The 20,821-nt window shown below is 38.3% G+C and overlaps 1 protein-coding gene across 3 annotated transcripts in view; it reads left to right on the top strand.

Annotated features, from left to right (window-relative positions):
* LOC134854607 (probable E3 ubiquitin-protein ligase MGRN1) overlaps nucleotides 1-20,821 on the top strand; it is a 283,436-nt gene that overhangs the window by 250,046 nt on the left and 12,569 nt on the right. For 2 of the 3 annotated variants that reach the window (XM_063870944.1, XM_063870941.1), the window contains exons 4-9: nucleotides 776-864; nucleotides 928-1,086; nucleotides 1,194-1,305; nucleotides 1,528-1,656; nucleotides 12,957-13,162; nucleotides 14,333-14,570. In XM_063870944.1, the coding sequence (XP_063727014.1) occupies nucleotides 776-864; nucleotides 928-1,086; nucleotides 1,194-1,305; nucleotides 1,528-1,656; nucleotides 12,957-13,162; nucleotides 14,333-14,570 (933 nt within the window). The remainder of the gene's footprint in view (nucleotides 1-775; nucleotides 865-927; nucleotides 1,087-1,193; nucleotides 1,306-1,527; nucleotides 1,657-12,956; nucleotides 13,163-14,332; nucleotides 14,571-20,821) is intronic. The other variant, XM_063870942.1, reaches the window with a different exon arrangement.

Below are 20,821 nucleotides of genomic sequence, written 5' to 3'. Positions count from 1 at the left end.
TAAGGCAGCTCTCTCCCCCGTTTTAGAAAAAGCCAATCTCACTTCTCGCTCTCGCCCGGGAGACATTTATCTCCCCTGTTGTTATCGAGGTCGTCCAGCCGCTCTGGACATGACCGTCATTAGTTCCCTGCTGTCATCTACTTTGCAAAAACCTGGAACTAGTGCCGGTCACGCCCTCGAAGTATCCGACGAGCGAAAGTTCACAAAGCGCCTTCCCGCGTGCGAAGAAGCTGGCATCTCGTTTGTGCCCCTCTCTGTCGAGGCCCTTGGTGGGTGGTCGCCCATTGCCGCTAAAATCATTCGTCGCATTGCTTCGATGGCAGCAGCGCGCTCTGCCTGTGCCGACCCCGGGCAAGCTGCTTGCTATTTTATGCAACATCTGTCAGTTGTCCTGCAAAAAGGGAACTCCACCCTCCTCCTGTCCCGGTACTGCTCATGAGTCTTTTTTTTCTGTTCTATGCAAATCTGGTAACGTTTTTCTGTGTATCTGGCGTCATTGTAAATTTGTTTCTGTTATTTTGTATCTATGGCCTTTTATAAGCCCGCGGGTAAACGCCAAGCTCCTGAAATAGGCATAATTATTTAGGCATAAAGATATTTTTCCGTACTTTTTGATGATAGTAGTAGTAGTAGTAAAAGACTTGAATTCACAGTTAAGGAAGTACAATAGATACTAGGTGGAATGTATCGATCAAAGATTATAACAATAAAGAACAAAATACTAGCAAACTATGATGAAAGTGCTATTAGTGAGTATTTTTGTGATTTGTTTCAGTTCAATGGGCATCTACCTAATGGAAAAGAGCCTCTGACAACATTGCGTGCCTCAATTATTGTTAACAAGGACTCATTGAAAATTAATAAGTACGTTAAAACCACTGAATCTTAGTTGTAAAGAATACTTTTCTGGCAAGATTTTTTTTTCAGAGAAGTGAACGATGGATTTGCAATGCAGACATACTTCAGCGGACCTCAGGAACAAGAGTTAAATCAGTACATTTTCAGTTGCAGTTTTGTTACAGATGTTCCAGGTAGAGCAACCTTGTATCAAAGAGCCACTGAAGTGTTCATGGACGGCAAGCTATGGTATGCGATTATTTAAGTATCTTTATTATGAGTCATCTTCCAAATTTTGATGAGAGAAATTCATTTTGCTATTAAGTTATTTCTCTATATATTTTTTGAATATGTAGCTTCAATGGAGAGATATTACACGAGATGAAGTTTGAAAAGCCAACAGACGGTGCTCCGGTGGATTTTGAAGCCTTAGTACCTATTGATCACGAAGGTCTGGTCAAAGAATGGGTAAGAGCACATGAAAGAAACATGATAGCATCGCTCGAGTATGACTAAGTCAGCTAAATTTTACTCGATGCTTGGAAACGAAGTGTCATGCTATTTTGTCTCAACGAGTATGAAATATTTTATGCATACGCTGCTCTTCAAAGTTATAACATACAGAAATCGTTCAATAATGCTATTGTTCCGAACTCAGTTTTACCCTTTAAATCGATTTTTTTTTCCCAGGAAAAGTACAGCGAGGGTAAGAAAGATGGTAAAAATAAAAATACACCGACGCCCCTGGTGCTACACCTGGAAGCTGACGAGAATCATCATCCTGGACATTCACACACGGCCTTCATGAGCCTGGATCAGGTAAACACTTAATTTCGAGGTTGGTCGCTTTTCAGCTCCATTCCAGCATACTCCTCTGAATTGGATTGTATTTAAGTCAAATTCGCTGAGATCATGCTCTTAAGCTCAATGTTTGACGGAAAATAAAATATAAAGTTTTAATGAACTCTTTGTTGTTAAGAGTCGATGAAAGTCGTTCAGACTCTTATATAGGTCGCGATGATTTTATTTTGTTTCTTCTTTTCAAAAAAAAACCCTTTAAAAATAATCAGGCTCAAATTTACTTTTTCGCGGTTTGAATTTTGAGATATTTCTGTTAAAAATCAGTTTGTTTCCTTTCTTAAAATAAAAGCAAACTCCACTATCGAACAGCAAAAGTGAAAAAGCCACAAAAGAAAAAACGACCAACTTCAAAATTAGAAAATGGATTTGATAATCAGATTTCCTATCGAAACAAAAATTTTCGCTAAATAGAAATTTTTGCGATATAAAAATCTCTAGTACGTTTACCTACTGAACCAGTTGTCTCAAACTGGGTTATTTTAATAATAAAAACGGTCAATCATAAATTGTTCTAGAAATTCAAAGAATTTTATGGTCATATTTTTTTAACCTCGAAGTTCGAAAGTTGAGATTTTTTCCATGAACAAGTCAGTATGTTTTGTCTGTATACTTGCGTTCATTGACTCTTTCACAGCTGACTTTTGGCTCTGTTCTGTGGCGTTTAGTTAATTCAGGCAATTATTTTATAGATTGAGCGTTTTTTTACACAGGCGAAGCTTGTGTGATAGTATGAACTCTCTTGTTTTCCAACCGAAGTCGCAAATATTGTTCATTTTGAAAGTGTTAATTTTGATCAATAACCAGCTATTAAGTACAGCCAATGCTAAGGATATTAACATAGACTATTATATTACAAATAGCACTTTAGCTTCAAGGTATCACGGATCTGTAGCGTAGAGGTAGGGACGTGGACCCACAACAAAATAGAGGCTTCGAACCTGGTCATGGTCGGATGTTTTTAATGAACTTTTTCGTATACTAGTTAAAATGAGCCCGCTCTTTAAATTGAGGCATATCAGTTGGTAAATTTCTTTCATATCGACAGGTACTGCTAATGCCTCATAATTGGCTTGCGTCACTTAGCAATTATGTTAGACTCATAATTGGCGTTCGTCACTTAAGAAGTTTTGAAGACTCAAACTTTTAATCATTCAGTTTTTCCCAGTAGCGTTATCGGTGGTATTTTTGCTTGTGTATGGAAGTGAAACTTCGCTTCTTTTTTAAAAACATTGGGTTGCTGTTTCAAAAAAAAATTTCATCAATTTGTTTCTACCTCTGGTAGGACCATTGCTATAGTTCGCAGGGCATCAAGCGTATGGATGGGAGAATGTTTAATTAAATGGTAGGTAATGTAAATTTTTATGTAAACATAGAAAATGTATTTTTTTAAAAAGTTTCCTCGCTCCACGACCTGGGATTTTACATTCAGAAATTTTCTATAAAAGTGCCTACTTATTACCATCATTTCCTTAAACCTCTCAGGAAAATTTGCCCGACATTATGGGAGTTAGATAGTCATAAAGTCTGAGTAAAAGAACATATACTTTGCGATACAAATACCACGTTTCATATTGATTTTTACCCTTGCGTCAGCAAAAGTGTTTCAGTCGGGTTCTACACTTTTCCCGTACAATAGTTTGTTCACACAATGGTTAAAATTAGAAATGGTACATTTAGGCTCAGTTCATAACGAATTCAAATTTTTCAGCGTCTCCGGTACACTTGTGTTGGAGGCAATCAAAATGACTGGGACCGTAAAGGTCCTGGGTTCGAATCTGACAGAATTTTTTTTTCAAACGAATTATTCCGTTTCAATTGTTTTTGTCTGCTTTTGTTTTGTTCGCTTAGTTGCCATATCTTTTGATTTTTTTTTTTGCTGTACGTACACTGCGGTTGAGTTGAGTGTTTAGGAGTGGATGAACGTAGTTCAGACACTTACATAGGTCGTCCTGATTGTTATGATTTTATGTTGATTTTTAGCCGTTTGGCTTAAGATATTTTTAAGCTGAGTTCAGTTTCTTTGTTAGAAGTTCTCAGCCTAGTGCAACAAAGCAATCAAATGCACCAGAGTCTAGTCTTCCAGACCTTTACTGAGGGGGTCAGAAACACCAGGATTTGACTCTTAAAAGGGTGGCAAGGTGCCTAACCACCCACCTTACGAGTCCAAACCATCTTTCGGGCATATGGCACTGTAAATGACATCATTTAGCACAGGGCCTAACATGCCTTGTGTGTCAGCCTCGTGCGGCACTGGGATATTGACAATGAGCTTTTTTAATGGTCAGACAGAAACAGAGGTTGCTTTAGACATACCCAGCTATGAATACCAGTGGCTTCCAAGACCGGGAATCAGGGCATCAAGGGTATGGATGGGAGAATGTTTAATTAAATGGTAGGTAATGTAAATTTTTATGTAAACATAGAAAATGTATTTTTTTAAAAAGTTTCCTCGCTCCACGACCTGGGATTTTACATTCAGAAATTTTCTATAAAAGCGCCTACTTATTACCATCATTTCCTTAAACCTCACAGGAAAATTTGCCCGACATTATGGGAGTTAGATAGTCATAAACTCTGAGTAAAAGAACATATACTTTGCGATACAAATACCACGTTTCATATTGATTTTTACCCTTGCGATCAGCAAAAGTGTTTCAGTCGGGTTCTACACTTTTCCCGTACAATAGTTTGTTCACACAATGGTTAAAATTAGAAATGGTACATTTAGGCTCAGTTCATAACGAATTCAAATTTTTCAGCGTCTCCGGTACACTTGTGTTGGAGGCAATCAAAATGACTGGGACCGTAAAGGTCCTGGGTTCGAATCTGACAGAATTTTTTTTTTTCAAACTAATTATTCCGTTTCAATTGTTTTTGTCTGCTTTTGTTTTGATCGCTTAGTTGCCATATCTTTTGATTTTTTTTGCTGTACGTACACTGCGGTTGAGTTGAGTGTTTAAGAGTGGATGAACGTAGTTCAGACACTTACATAGGTCGTTCTGATTGTTATGATTTTATTTTGATTTTTAGCCGTTTGGCTTAAGATATTTTTAAGCTGAGTTCAGTTTCTTTGTTAAAAGTTCTCAGCCTAGTGCAACAAAGCAATCAAATGCACCAGAGTCTAGTCTTCCAGACCTTTACTGAGAGGGTCGGAAACAACAGGATTTGACCCTCAAAAGGGTGGCAAGATGCCTTACCAACCACCTTACGAGTCCAAACCATCTTTCGGGCATATGGCACTGTAAATGACATCATTTAGCACAGGGCATAACATGCCTTGTGTGTCAGCCTCGTGCGGCACTGGGATATTGACAATGAGCTTTTTTAATGGTCAGACAGAAACAGAGGTTGCTTTAGACATACCCAGCTATGAATACCAGTGGCTTCCAAGACCGGGAATCAGGGCATCAAGGGTATGGATGGGAGAATGTTTAATTAAATGGTAGGTAATGTAAATTTTTATGTAAACATAGAAAATGTATTTTTTTAAAAAGTTTCCTCGCTCCACGACCTGGGATTTTACATTCAGAAATTTTCTATAAAAGCGCCTACTTATTACCATCATTTCCTTAAACCTCACAGGAAAATTTGCCCGACATTATGGGAGTTAGATAGTCATAAACTCTGAGTAAAAGAACATATACTTTGCGATACAAATACCACGTTTCATATTGATTTTTACCCTTGCGATCAGCAAAAGTGTTTCAGTCGGGTTCTACACTTTTCCCGTACAATAGTTTGTTCACACAATGGTTAAAATTAGAAATGGTACATTTAGGCTCAGTTCATAACGAATTCAAATTTTTCAGCGTCTCCGGTACACTTGTGTTGGAGGCAATCAAAATGACTGGGACCGTAAAGGTCCTGGGTTCGAATCTGACAGAATTTTTTTTTTTCAAACTAATTATTCCGTTTCAATTGTTTTTGTCTGCTTTTGTTTTGATCGCTTAGTTGCCATATCTTTTGATTTTTTTTGCTGTACGTACACTGCGGTTGAGTTGAGTGTTTAAGAGTGGATGAACGTAGTTCAGACACTTACATAGGTCGTTCTGATTGTTATGATTTTATTTTGATTTTTAGCCGTTTGGCTTAAGATATTTTTAAGCTGAGTTCAGTTTCTTTGTTAAAAGTTCTCAGCCTAGTGCAACAAAGCAATCAAATGCACCAGAGTCTAGTCTTCCAGACCTTTACTGAGAGGGTCGGAAACAACAGGATTTGACCCTCAAAAGGGTGGCAAGATGCCTTACCAACCACCTTACGAGTCCAAACCATCTTTCGGGCATATGGCACTGTAAATGACATCATTTAGCACAGGGCATAACATGCCTTGTGTGTCAGCCTCGTGCGGCACTGGGATATTGACAATGAGCTTTTTTAATGGTCAGACAGAAACAGAGGTTGCTTTAGACATACCCAGCTATGAATACCAGTGGCTTCCAAGACCGGGAATCAGGGCATCAAGGGTATGGATGGGAGAATGTTTAATTAAATGGTAGGTAATGTAAATTTTTATGTAAACATAGAAAATGTATTTTTTAAAAAAGTTTCCTCGCTCCACGACCTGAGATTTTACATTCAGAAATTTTCTATAAAAGTGCCTACTTATTACCATCATTTCCTTAAACCTCACAGGAAAATTTGCCCGACATTATGGGAGTTAGATAGTCATAAACTCTGAGTAAAAGAACATATACTTTGCGATACAAATACCACGTTTCATATTGATTTTTACCCTTGCGATCAGCAAAAGTGTTTCAGTCGGGTTCTACACTTTTCCCGTACAATAGTTTGTTCACACAATGGTTAAAATTAGAAATGGTACATTTAGGCTCAGTTCATAACGAATTCAAATTTTTCAGCGTCTCCGGTACACTTGTGTTGGAGGCAATCAAAATGACTGGGACCGTAAAGGTCCTGGGTTCGAATCTGACAGAATTTTTTTTTTCAAACGAATTATTCCGTTTCAATTGTTTTTGTCTGCTTTTGTTTTGTTCGCTTAGTTGCAATATCTTTTGATTTTTTTTTGCTGTACGTACACTGCGGTTGAGTTGAGTGTTTAAGAGTGGATGAACGTAGTTCAGACACTTACATAGGTCGTCCTGATTGTTATGATTTTATTTTGATTTTTAGCCGTTTGGCTTAAGATATTTTTAAGCTGAGTTCAGTTTCTTTGTTAAAAGTTCTCAGCCTAGTGCAACAAAGCAATCAAATGCACCAGAGTCTAGTCTTCCAGACCTTTACTGAGGGGGTCGGAAACACCAGGATTTGACTCTCAAAAGGGTGGCAAGATGCCTAACCACCCACCTTACGAGTCCAAACCATCTTTCGGGCATATGGCACTGTAAATGACATCATTTAGCACAGGGCATAACATGCCTTGTGTGTCAGCCTCGTGCGGCACTGGGATATTGACCATGAGCTTTTTTAATGGTCAGACAGAAACAGAGGTTGCTTTAGACATACCCAGCTATGAATACCAGTGGCTTCCAAGACCGGTCTGGCATCTGGTCAACTACCGTCAACCGTGCAGCATCATGCAAGAATGTCAACATACCACCCGAAGGATCGAACTGTTAGTCTTCAAGCTCAATTGGTTGCGGGGCTACGAGCGCGATCGTTAGCCGTATACAGACCTCGGTCCTAGACTCCGGTCATTTAGTGGCGTATACGTTGCCCGGGACCCACCATGCGGAGGTGATAGTTCTTGTTCTTTCTGGTCTGCTTATTAAAAAAAAAGTAAGGTAACTGTCACTTTCTTCTGCGAAAGTGTGAAGGTCACGAAAATGCAATCGACTTTTAAAGTCGAAAAAATGATTTTAATTATATTTTTACCTTTTGGTCCATTTTTAACAAAATGGTTTAGTTTTTTTCTTACAAAAAAAAGTGCCAATAAGATTGTTTAGAAAATTATTTATTGAGTACTTTGACTCTTTTCCAACTGTCTGTGGCTATCTTTTGACTTAATTCTGCTGTTTGAAATTGAAGTTATCTTTCTTGACCTCGTATATTATATTTTGTTTTTGTTCGCTAAAAACTTTGTTTGCCCAAATGGTTTCGGTTTATTTATATGTATGTTTATAACCGTAAAATGTAATCCATATTGATATAATACATGTGATAGGCTGCAGCGGGCCTTTCGATTGAGGGTAGTTCAGTAGCGAATATTTGGGGAAGATGGATTTCATTCAATGTCAATGCCCCGACTCGGAGTATTTGAGACAAGGGTCAAAGTTAAGTCCGAGCAGATAACCTGATAGTTCAGTATTATTTTTTGATCTTTTTTCATCTTTTTTTTCAATCCTTCTTTTTCGATCTTTTTATTTCTATCTTTTTTCAATCCTTCTTTTCCATCTTTTTTTCAATCTTATCGATCCTTCTTTTTCGATAACTCTTTTTTGATTTTTTTAATCTATCTTTTTCCATCCTTTTTCGATCTTTTGTTCTCTTTTTTTGTCTTTTTTTTATCTTTCTTTTTCAACCTTTTTTTCGATTGTTGTCGCTATCTTTTAAAAAAAAATTTTCTGTATCTTTTTGTCGATTCTTCTTTTTCGATCCTTCCTTTTCAATATTTTTTTTCTATCTTTTTACTGTCTTTTTTATCCTTCTGTTTCAATCTTTTTCTATCCTTCTTTTGAATCTTTTTTTTTCTATTTTGTATATTTTTTGAATCTACTTTTTTTTAAATTTCTTCAATCTTCAATTCTTTTTCAATCCTTCTTTTCGATCTTTTTTCTATTTTTTCTGATATATTTTTTTCTAAATTAAAACCTAAATTTTCAAAAAAAACTTGATGTATACTTTGTTTTCAAAATTTGAAACGCCTTACCCTTTAGTTGGGTGCTGTCAAGGTACGTTTTTATGGATTTTTTCAAAAAGTTGAAATATTTTCCCCCAAATTTGAAATTCCTTACCTTGTAGTTGGGTGCTCTCAGGGTACTCTCAGGAATTGCGAATTTTGCCTCCAATTATGACTACTCAAATCCTTGTAGTTTTCGAGATATGACGTTTTTTGTGATTTTTTAAAAAAATTCAGAAAACTTAACGATTTTTTTTCCCAAAGTTTGAAATTCCCAACCCTGTAATATGGGGCTATCAGAGTACTCTCAGGGATTGCGAACCTTGGCTCCAGTTATGACTGCTCCAATCTTTGTAGTTTTCGAGATATGACGTTTTTTTGTGATTTTTTCGAAATATTTTCAAAAAAACTTGATGTAATTTTTGTTTTCAAAGTTTGAAATGCATTGCCTTGTAGTTGTGTGATTTGAGGCTACTCTCAGGGGTTACGAATCTTGTCTCCAAGTGTGACTGCTCAACTTCTTGTAGTTTTTGACATATGACGTTTTTTGTGCTTTTTCGAATAAATTTCAAAACTTAAAATTTGAAATTCCTTACCATGTAATTGGGTTCTGTCAGAGTACAGGAAAAGCCTGCAGATCTGGTTTCCTGTATATGCGGTTTTTCCTGAGTTGTCAAAAATTCGAAGCACCGGTGGTGAGTTACACGCTAGTATATATATTGTTGGGTAGTATATACACGCTAGTATATATAATAAAAAAAAATTGAGGTCATCTATTTTTTTCCGAAAAACGAAAGTTGGGATTATTAAAAATAAACACGTTTTTCTTTGTTTACCTGCGTCCATTGACTTTTTTTCAACAGTCTGTTGTAAGATTTTAGACGAAATTAGCAAGTGCTACAGAGATATCTAAATGTATCAGGAACGACTTTTGTATTCGGAAGCTCAAATCTTAATTGTTCAGTGTCGGGATTGGATCTAGGGTTTTCTCGAGGGGAGGGGATTTTCAAAAAAATTTATTTAGGTCGACCAAATTAATTTTTCGAGCTCTCCCAATGAACTAAAAAATCCCTATTTTGGCCAACTTTTATGAGCCGCAGGCAAAATTTAGAAATAAAAACAGACCAAAAAATTTTTAGGCTTTTTTTGGAAAATTTTGACCAAAAAATTGCGTTTTTTGGCGCGAGCTCCCACCTGAAAATTAGCATAGATTGGCACCAAACGCGCCTTTAGAAAAGTTTTAAGGTCAGCCAGCCAAAACTGGATATCTCAAGATAGTACAAAGTGGGGACCCTTTGGGTCGGCAGAGTGTCGAATCCCTGAGGGGGAGGGGGGCGTTGAACCCCCTCCCGCCCCCTCCAAAGTCCGCTACTGCATATAGGTCTTGAAGATTTTTTTGCAGGAAAAAGTAGTCTTAAATTTTGTTCACGCTAAATTTCAATTTTTTGCGGTTTGACTTGATTTCTTTTTAGTGTACATTGACCTCTAATTTCGAAAATGTAAATTAATTATCAGATTTCCCAGCGAAATAAAATTAATCTATTCTCAGATTGGGTTAATTTTATCGAGAAATTGCCGATCATAAGTTGTTCTTGAAATTCAAAGAGCTTCAAGGTCATCTGTTCTTTATTTGAAATTCAAAAGTTGAGATTTTATCAAAAAACAAGCCATATTATTTTTTTTCTGTTTGCGTTCATTGACTCTTTTCCAACTGCCTGCTGGCTATGTTTTGTTAATGTCAACTTTGCTGATAGCAGTTTCTATGGATTATCTTACATATTTATTTTTTCTGGTGTTTTTTTTTCGTTGGTGAAATCAAGTCTCTCTGTTTGACGATATCTGAATTATCGGTAGTAAGAGTTTGGCATCTGCTTCAAGTTGTCAATAGGTGAAATAGGAGTGAGACAAATTCATGTCATGAATAGTCTTGTTTTCGGTTCCATGACATTTTACATTTTTCCAATCTACCCTGTGCTAATCTACTTTATACTATTCTATCGTACATACCAATCCACCCTATACCAATCTACCTTCTACCATTCTACCCTATAATTAAAGCAATTGAAACTTACCGCATCCTCTTGAGAATCCGAAACATCATATTTCCGAACAAATCAAAGAACCATTAATTGTGATCAAAGAATTATTCACTCACGTGAACAAAATATCGAAGCAACGTGAAATTTGCTTGTTCAAAATGGAAATGCGTTCAAAGCCTGAACGAACAAAAATTTTATTCCAATTTTGCTATAGAAATGCGTTGCGGCTATTTTTTTAACAAACAAAAGTCACATCACATCAAGTCGTCATAGCTTAGCGGATAGTGCATGTGTTGTTAAAGCAAAAGTTCGAAAGAGCAAATCACCAAGAAGTCAAATTTTGAATGAAATTCGAAAATTACTGAAGGTTTGACTAGTTGATCACAAAAGGAGGGGTAGACCCCTCAGTACTAAGCCAAGGTGGTACTGGGGGACAGGGTGAGGGGAAAGTAAGATTCTTTTGATATTGGCCTCTTTTACCTCCCAAAATATCAGCCCCCTACGGCCACGGGAACCTCAAAAAGTATGTTTTCCAGAAATTCAATTGAAGTTTTGACAAATTCAAAAAGTTTGATAAAATAAACAGAATTAAGAATGACTTAATTGCGCGAGAGAATACAATTATGTTAAAATAGAATTTTTTTTATAAGTGTTGCAAATGTTTTTCACTTTCTCATTCAATTCCCTGTTTTTTTTTGGGACTGGGGTTGCTGTTTCCCCCCATTGCTTTAATTATATTGACTTTTTGAATGGCAGCATCCAATTTGAATTGTTCCAGAAAGGTGTGAATGGAGGGGTGGTTTCCTTTAAATAGAGTAGCAACGCCAAGATGCCAGCCTTCTACAGCATTTGTTGTCCTTATTATTCCAGTAGCTGTTTCTTCGGAATATTTCCAAAGGTTTACTGGAAAGGGGTCGCGAGAATTCCTTCCGATGGTTTGGCTTTTGATGTAGGTGCGTTGGAAGTATGAGGCTACCTCATCAAGTTTTTCATTGATGTTGTCTTCGAGATCAAATTTATCGGACACTTTTTCAATGTCCTCAATAATTAAGTCAAAAGCAGCGTTGACCATTCCAACTGGTACAAAACTGGTAGAGCTGGAATTAAGCGCAATGAGTTCGTGATTAGTTTCTTTAAGTCGTTTTAGGCCCACTTCGTTTGTTTTCCGGTTGGACGCTTGAGATAAATGAAAATAGCAGCCTTTAAGCAACGCTCCGGTATGATGATTAGCGAAAGCATTTATTGCTGCAAGTTCAAAATCGAGGAGAATGCGATGAGGCTCGGTGTTTTCGGTGATGGCTGATAATCCCTTCAGTAGCTCTTCGTAAGTATGCTCATTTTGTTTGGCAACAGTGCATAAATGCAGGGGGGGGGGGTAAAATCCAATGAGTTGAATGTGAATGGTGTGAAATTGATAAAGTTGAACAAGGTAAACTTTGAATGTTCCATCACACAGCCAAACATCACGAAAAATCAACATCCTTTCTGGATCTCCAATGCAGCTATTGAAGACGCAAAAATCCTCGTGTTGTTTTGGTTCCTCAAAATATCTGTCGGCAATTGGAGGCACTGTGGGTCTCTAATTTATCTACTGTCGATTGAGGGCCCGATTAATCACCGACCGGCAAGGAAGAGCTAATTAAACGGCTTTTTCTTCGGACACAGGCTGCAGGCCGTTTGCTATAATGTTGCTATTGACTGGTACTTGCTGAATTTTGTGTCTTGTTTCATTTTCTGCACGAGAAGCCTTGCATCTGAACGACCAGGAAATACTTCGTGAGTGTGTTCATTTGTACAGGAAATAAGATCGTTATCTCGGGTTATTGCTGTCGTTTTGCGTTTATGGGACCCCCACCTTGAACACTTCCAGTTCCATTTTTTGTTTCCTGTTTTTTGGTAAACTCGTGGCCACCAATTACAAGCGTTCTCCGATTCTGTTGGGATAGAACCCAAGAAATCTGACTCATTTTGGTAAATGTAATTCCAAGGAAAATTGATATAAGACCTAGTTTTTGTTTCATTTTTTTACGTGATTTTGAAAATTGGGGATTAAAACCTGTTAATTGAGACAAATTTTAGATTTTGAGGCTTAATTTGTGATTTAGTCTTTAGAACAATTTCCTGAAGTGAAAGAATCAAATTGTGTCCAAAAGTTTGGACTCAAATGAATTAACACGTGCTGTTATCATTCCGATTCTTATTAGGACTTGAAAGATTTCATTAAGCTCCAAATCGACACATGTTAAACTGGTATAAAGGGCAGATTAGTATAGAGTAGATTAGTATAGAGTAGATTAGTATAGGGTAGATTAGTATAGGGTATAATGGTATAGGGTAGAATGGTAAAGGGTAGTTGGGAATAGGGCAAACTGTCCTGCCACCATGTTTTCGTTCCAAATAATCTCAGCTTGCAATCGTTTCAGAGTGGCAGTCAGTATTCTGTCAAACTGGAGAAGCTCTACCAGTGCAGCAACGGAGTAGTGTATTTGATGCAGGAGATATATAATGCCATTGCAGAAACAACTGAACATAGTGGAGACGGAGAGAGAGGATTGGCAGAGGAGGATGCAATTGCCTCCCGTGCGAAGTCCCCCAGTTTGGACTGCACAATGTGCTTGGAGGAACCAATGTTAGTGTATATTTTGATACATAGTATCAGCGCTTCCTTCACACTCCTTAAATGCGAGCTAGGCGTACACTTAAAAAAAACTTCTAATGAACACAAAATTTTTTTCCAATTTTCAAAAATTTTCCAATTTTCAAAATCAGCCAAGCAACTGCTGATTTTGATTGATTTCTTGATCTCTTTTAAGAGTCAATGAACGTAGAATTTTTTAGAAAGTCTCAGAATTTGCTTACGCTCAAAGTTGATTTTTGCGGTTTTACTTTTGATTTTTTTTAAATCACTTCATTTCCTTTGTTAAAAGGAAACAAACGCCAACTATCGAACAGCTAAAGTAGAAATGCTACGAAAAAGGTGATCGACTTATAATTTTGAAAGTGGGTTTTAACTTTCATTTTTCACAGCGATGATTTTCACGTTCCTTTTTCTGACCATCTGTTGACTGTTGTGGTTTTTTCGCGGTTTGAATGTGCTAACTTTCTAAGTTCAATTCAAATTTGTTTTCTAACAGCAAGGAAAATTGCGCTTTTTAATTGCGAAATTGCAAATATAGAAATGTGAACAATTTCTAGTTTCCAAAGTGGATTTTATTTTTTACACTAGCCGGCAGCTAATGTTTTAGTACGACCTTTATCTTTTTTCTAACCGAACTCGCAATAAAAAGTGTTTATTAAAACTGTTCACGTGTGTGTCTGTAGCATTGGAAATTTCATAGCATCTGTTCTCGGCTTTATTTGTGGCTATTGTTCGTTATAAATTAAGCGTCCGTGGCTGAGTGGTTAGTGCGTGGGACTAAAAATTTCTAGGTCGTAGGCTCGAGTCCGAGACGTCACCGAATGTTTACTAACTCGAGGCTTGTTTTTATTTTTTCTTATTGCTTTTTCTAGAGCTGCTTTTTGTCGTGTTGTCGCTAGTGTTTGCGAATCGCAGCTTCGCCTCTGTGTTAAATTTCCCAGCGGAATGAAAAACTTACCTTTTTGATCATGTTTTCTCAACTGGGGTAAAATTAACAAAGAGCCAATCGAAAATTGTAATTGCATTTCAGAGAGCTTTAGGGCCATGTAGTTTTTCTTTGAAATTAAAAGTTAGCTCGATTGCTACTAATTGTTTACACATGAATAAATCTATCATACATACCACAATTTTTATCTGTTTGTCAAGTTTTGTTCATTTGAGGGATTCGGTGCTTCTGCCATGTAGACATTTGACTTGCTGCTCCATTTGTGCGATGAAGATGAAACTGAATGACAGTTCGTGTCCGATTTGCAGGATGCCTTTCCAGTTGGTGCTCCAGATATTCTTCCTGAAGACAGAGTCAGAGTGTTCTATAGAGGAGAAAGAGGCGGCCGCGAGTCTAGAACACGCTCTTTCTAAACAAGATAGGCAAAGGGACAATACGTACGGAAACCAAGCAGTAAGTGTGTCGTCTCCATTCAAATGCAAAATGTTTTCATGCATCTTCGAAACAATCTGAAAAGATGCCACAATTAGATTATTTCCTGCTATTGCTTTTATTTGTTAATTTTTGGCAATCGACTGAACTAATGCCAAATCCCAGGAAGCTCGAATGAAGAAGAATTTGAAGAAGTTAGAAATATTTTAGGATATTCCTTATAACGACCTTTACGGATTTTTATTTTTTTATGGTCATCCACTGCCTGAACCGTTTCATTTTTGTTGCCTCTCTGGCGCAGTGCGATTGGTTATTTCGGTGTTCGTTAATGGAGACCTGCTGTGTCAATGGGAATGAGTGAATGTGTCAGTGCTTCTGGTGTCTTCGCATCTTTCGGCGAGACATCAAGCTGTCAAATGGGAATTGGGTTTAATAGCAGGACTGGACAGGATCGGTACGAGAGCTAAGTCAAATTGGCAGTTTATAGGGGCAGGAGAACAGGTGGTTAGTGTCCAAAGAGGAGTTGAAGAACTTTGGACATGGATATGGTATTTTGGTTGAGTCTGTTGAGGCATGAATTAAGTAGTTGACAGTAGCCGGCACGATGTGATAGGCTGCAGCGGGCTTTTCGGTTGAGGGTAGTTCAGTAGCGAATATTTGGGGAAGATGGATTTCATTCAATGTCAATGGCCCGAGTCGGAGTATTTAAGACAATGGTCAAAATTAAGTCCGATTAGATAACCTGATAGTTCACTATTTTGGATTTTGATTGGGGGGGAGGGGGTTGGTGCTCCTAAATGTTCTTTGAATCAGGGAAGAAGCGTGACAATAAATAGAGAAGAAAGTTCCAGGGCAAATTTTTTGTTTAAAAAATGGAAGATGAAGTTGATAGAGAGGAATGAAAATGAGGCTTTTGTTTGGTCTTTGGATGTATACAATGCTGATTTAAATTAACCGGACAAAACGCGTTAAACTTGAAATTTAAAACCCGTTTTTCTCAAATTGGGTTGAGTTTAGGTGAAAACTTATGAAGACAAAACTTGCTTAAAATTTTAGCAGAATTAATATGGTGTAATTTGTTTTTGCAAAATTCGGGCCCAAAATTTTACCCCAAAAATGGGTCATTTTGGCTTTTCTTAGTTAATCAAAAATTACGCCAAAAATAACAAGTCGATCACAGACATATTTATATCAAAGTGAGCCCCTTACGTAGCCCAATAAACTTTAAGAAGGGTATATTCTCCAAAAAAAAATTGCAAAACGTTTAAAAAATGTTTTTAAATCAAAAGTGGGTATTTTATATAGTAAAAAAGACCTTTTTTGTCTATCAAACAAAAATAAATTAGTTCATACAATGTTTTGGAGAATTTGTTTCGGTTTGTTGGGCTACGTAAGGGGCTCACTTTGATATAAATATGTCTGTGATCGACTCGTTATTTTTGGCGTAATTTTTGATTAACTAAGAAAAGCCAAAATGACCCATTTTTGGGGTAAAATTTTGGGCCCGAGTTTTGCAAAACAAATTACACCATATTAATTCTGCTAAAATTTTAAGCAAGTTTTGTCTTCATAAATTTTCACCTAAACTCAACCTAATTTGAGAAAAACGCGTTTTAAATTTCAAGTTTATCGCGTTTTGTCCGGTTAATTTAAATCAGCACTGTATTAAAATCGGCTGTGCATGATAAATGGCTTCGGTTTGTAGAAGGGCTGGGCTGGTGAGTCGCTAGTATAGAAATTGAAAAGCTTCGAGGCGATAATTGATCCTTGGGGGATTCCGCTGCTGATTATCCTAGATTTGGAGAGATGATTGGAAAAGACTTTTTGCGTGTCATCAGCAGACTGAGTCTGGAAAAAGGTCATGTTCGACTATGTGTATAGTGGCGTGGTGGTTTACGCAGTAAAATGCTTCAGAGAGATCACAGGCTGCAAGTACAGTTTTATGGGATCTTTTCTGGTTGAAGCCTTGATTAGAGTTAGTAAGGCAAGTACATTGTTAATGGAATGCAGGGCTGTTCTTTCAATCAGGTATAATGGAGGGGTTTGAAAATTGCTAAAGTTTTCTTAGTACTTACCTTTGTAGATATATAGGGCTGTATACTGTGGGAAGAATGGCGTCCTGTCTGGGTTTTGCTAAAGGCAGTAGTCGCATGGCAGTGTTCCGTGTGGAAGGTATTTAAAGATCGCAGATTTAAGTTGGTTGCTTACGTCAATTATTGAGAGGCACTGTCACTCAAACGCTTCAGATGAACTTTTGTGAGCCTGTCTGGGCCGACCGAAGGATCGGGAAAGGCGCGACGCTTGCATTCAGATAAAATGCGACAGTACGCGACTTGACAGTATAGAACTATTCAGATAGATTTATTCAAATCTCTTCAGCATAAAATTGGGATGCATTGTAAATTGGCATCATTTTTAGTCTTCTGAGTTCTCTTTGGAGTTGAGTTTTGAAAACATTGGCTATGGTGCTAAGAGAGATAGTGTAAATGGAATCGAATATTTGGGTCGTGTTCCATTCAAGGTGCGTATGAGCTGCCAACATTTCTCCTCGTCTTCTTGTGGTTGCTGAATAGTTTGTTAATGCTTGAGTTTAGAAGTGCTTCGGTTTGGTCGTCTGGCTGAAGTGTTATTAGTTGATGTACTTGTTGTAGTTTGTGCTGGTAGTAGTAGATGTTAGTTTTTGGTTTGTACTGTTTCTTCTAGTTTTTTCAGGGAGCGTGCTTTGGTTGTTTCAGGAAGTAGTAGCTGTTTTTAGTTCTCTACATATCCCTTAGATCCAGCGGCAGCAGGGAACGGACATTTAGTAAGAATAACACGAGTGCAGTGCGCAAGGCGGCTCTGAGCACCCTCTTTTCAAAAACAGTCTTTTCATATGCGCTGATTTTTCGCGAGGAGGGGGGTATGAAGTTTTTTGTCCCGTGGGATATGGGCGTTGCAGTTGCTCTTCTTTGAGAGGTGTCTTCGTTGGAACCGTTATTACGCTTGCGATTAGCAAGCGTTAGCAAACCGGAATATATACTTTTTTGGGTTACAACTTTTTTTCGATCAATTAAGCCATCTCTCTCTCTCTCTCTCTCTCTCCTCTCTCTCTCTCTCTCTCTCTCTCTCTCTCTCTCTCTCTCTCCCTAATTGGTTAAAAGAGAGCGCGCTATGATTTTGCTCAAACCAAAGAAAGAAACAGTATAAACCGAAAATAAGTGTTTGTATCTAACTATAAAAGCCCTATCGATAACAAAAGCAAGCCTAATTTTCCGCTGAGTAAAGTAAAGCATGCACATTGGGTTTGCGCTGTGTTCAAGGAAAAGAAAGATACTAAGCGAGCGAAATTTGTAGCTGAGCAAAAGCTTTGCTTTGCTTGCCTCAATGGGAACCATAGCTTCTCTAATTGCACGAAGGCAAAGAACAAAGAAATATCCAAATCAGCACTGTGAGAACACGCACAACGTCCTTCTTCACCGTCTTGAAAGATTTTTTTTCCACCAAATTAAAAACATCAAGTAAACAACTTGAAATCTAAACATCAAGTAAACAACATGAAGTAAACAACAACATCAAGTAAACAACATGAATCTAAACCAAAAGATGTTAAATCTGTTTCCACTCATGCCGCTGTAGGGACATCAAGTAAACAACATCAACTAAACAACATGAATCTAAACCGAAAGATGTTAAATCTGTTTCCACTCATGCCGCTGTAAGGAGAGAAAATTACAAAGAAATACCGAAAAGACTGTTGCCAATTGCAACAGGTGGTGTATTTTCGGATAGCGCCAGTGCCCAGAAGTTGGTTATTTGCAACGGAGCATCTACACATTCTTGGGTATCGGCATCTGTCGCTAGCCGCTTAAAGTAGGTTGGTGAGCCATACTATTTTTTCTATCAGTGGTTTCCATGCCCTAAACGTCATCGAAACTCAGCGAGTCAAATTCAATGTCTCGTCTGAACCAAATAAAGTTAATTTATCCTTCACTATGGAGGCATATGTGGATTACAACATTCTCATTGGTACAGAATGTATCAAGTAGCGGGATAAATATCCTCCTATAAAGCCCTTACTGTACAACTCTGAAGATGTAGAAGTTATCTTAGGACAGGATTACTACCACGCCTTTGGTCCGATTAAATTCTTCTTAGGAGAAGACTAACTTAATATGTTCCTACCGCCTACCGATAGGTTTGGTCGTTTGTGGTCCGTTACCACTGTCCGCCGGGTCAACTTGTTCGTGCTTTAGTTTTGCTAATGAAGACTCGTCTTTAACTGACCAGATAAAGTCTTGGTATGAATTGGAATCTTATGGAGCCTTTAAACAAGTCGATGCCTGTTTTTCTGCGGATAAACGCGCTTTATCCATCCTTATTTCAGAAACATTCCACGATGGTGAAAATACATCGTGCCCCTGCTTTGGGCTGATAAAATTGTCTGTCTCTCTAATCATTATTTTTCATAGCTCGCTCAATTTAAAACTTCGAAGCGAAGGTTAAGTAAAGACCCAGAGCTGCGCGAAAGATACGCAGATACAATAAGGGAGGACATCAAGAAAGGTCATGTCGTTAACGCCGAACCTTATGATCCACGTTCGCGAACCGATCGAGAGTGGTATCTTCTGCGCCGAGTGTATAACGGGGCTGTAAAGCATGACCCATTTTCAAATCAAGTCCTATTGGTGGGTCCAGACATAATCCAAAACCTGATGTTCGTTCTATTGCGCTTCCGACTGCTTGTGCACGCCGTCTCTGCGGATGTAGAGGGTTTGTATTTCCATGGAGTCCTCGGCCAAGATCAATCTTCGCTTCATTTTTTGTGGCAGTTGCAGCAGCATCAGTGGTTGCCAAAAAGTTCTATATGGACGATTTTTTGGAATCGTTCGAAAACATCGAGCAAGCAGTTAAAACTAGTCGGGATTTGGTAAAATTGCTTAAATTAGTTGTTTTTGTTTTGACTGAGTTTGTCAGTAAGATTGAAGAAATAACCTTTGTAATGAACCCCGAAGTCAATTTGGCTAGTAGCCCCGTACTCCGTAACGGCTCGTCTTTACTCAAAGACACTTAGCGAATAAGTGGCCAAAAATGGAAAAATGATTTACCTGAAGATATAAGGGAAAGCTTCTCGAGTGTCACTCCGGCCTCCCTCCCTCTGTTATGTCAATTGACACTTCCCCGCAGTTACTTCACAGAACCTGTGGATCGCATCGAGCTTAACCTGTTCGGTGATAACTCGCACGATGTTTTCTGCGTCATTGGGTTTTTGCGTGCGCGACTCATAATCTATTTTGTCTTCGGTAAAGCGCGTTTCGCGATAGAGAAAGCGTTGTCAATACCCAAGTTAGAGCTTCAAGCTGCTCTACTTGCCACATGGTTGAAAGTCAAAATTGTGCAGGCACTTAGCGTTAAAGTGAATATCTTTGTGGACAAGTAGCACCACTGTGCTGTATTGGCTAAATTCTAATGATGAGTTACTGTCTTCGTCGGAAACTGTGTCGGCGTGTCGGCGGATTACTCAAATCTACCATCGTTGACAAGATTAACCATGTCCTGAGTGGCGATTATCCTGATACCGGTCCGCGAGGGGTTTCTTCAGAAGCCCTCAAGGATAGCAGCTGGGTTTTTGGGCCAGCCATTCGTAGGACTAGGGTGTGGCCGTTTAAACTCAATCAAGAGGTGATATCAATTAAATCAGGTTAAACTGTCCGTCATGCGATGTAGATAAGTGTTTGGAGACATCGTATTCCTTCTTCACCGATGTTGCGTCAGTCAAGACTGGATCAAGGATTTGACTGGGAAAAATTCGATTCTTCAACAAGGTATAAGCAAACAATTGCCTTTATCTTGAGGCTGCTGCCATCACATGCACAATTTGCGGTACCAGCATTGAGTTCACCTATCTACTTGAGCTAGATATAGCGGAGAAGAAGCTTGTACATCTTGCGCAAATCGACTCGTTTCAAGTCGAAGTGAAATTACTACCTCTGTTAAACACAATAAGAGCAACAACAAGATTGCAACGTACTCTTCGTTCTTAGGGCCGGCTGGTTTTCTTCGGTCCATTGGCCGCATAAGTTAAAATGACACCAAATTTGATACCAAACACCCCATTTTGCTTGACGACCGGCATACTTTAGTTCGGTTGTTGGCTCGGAATTTAGGGTTTTCACCAAGGGTTCGACCACATGCGCTCCGTGATTGACCTGAAGTACGCTATACTGGGGTTGCATCGACTACTGAAGTCTACTGAAAATCAGTGCGTTACGTGTCGAAAGCGGAAAGCAATCACG

This window comes from Symsagittifera roscoffensis, chromosome 9, assembly GCF_963678635.1.
Source record: "Symsagittifera roscoffensis chromosome 9, txSymRosc1.1, whole genome shotgun sequence".
Classification (NCBI taxonomy): Eukaryota; Metazoa; Xenacoelomorpha; order Acoela; family Convolutidae; genus Symsagittifera; species Symsagittifera roscoffensis.
The sequence above is the reverse complement of the archived record's forward strand: the minus strand, read 5'-3'. Positions and strand labels throughout refer to the sequence as shown.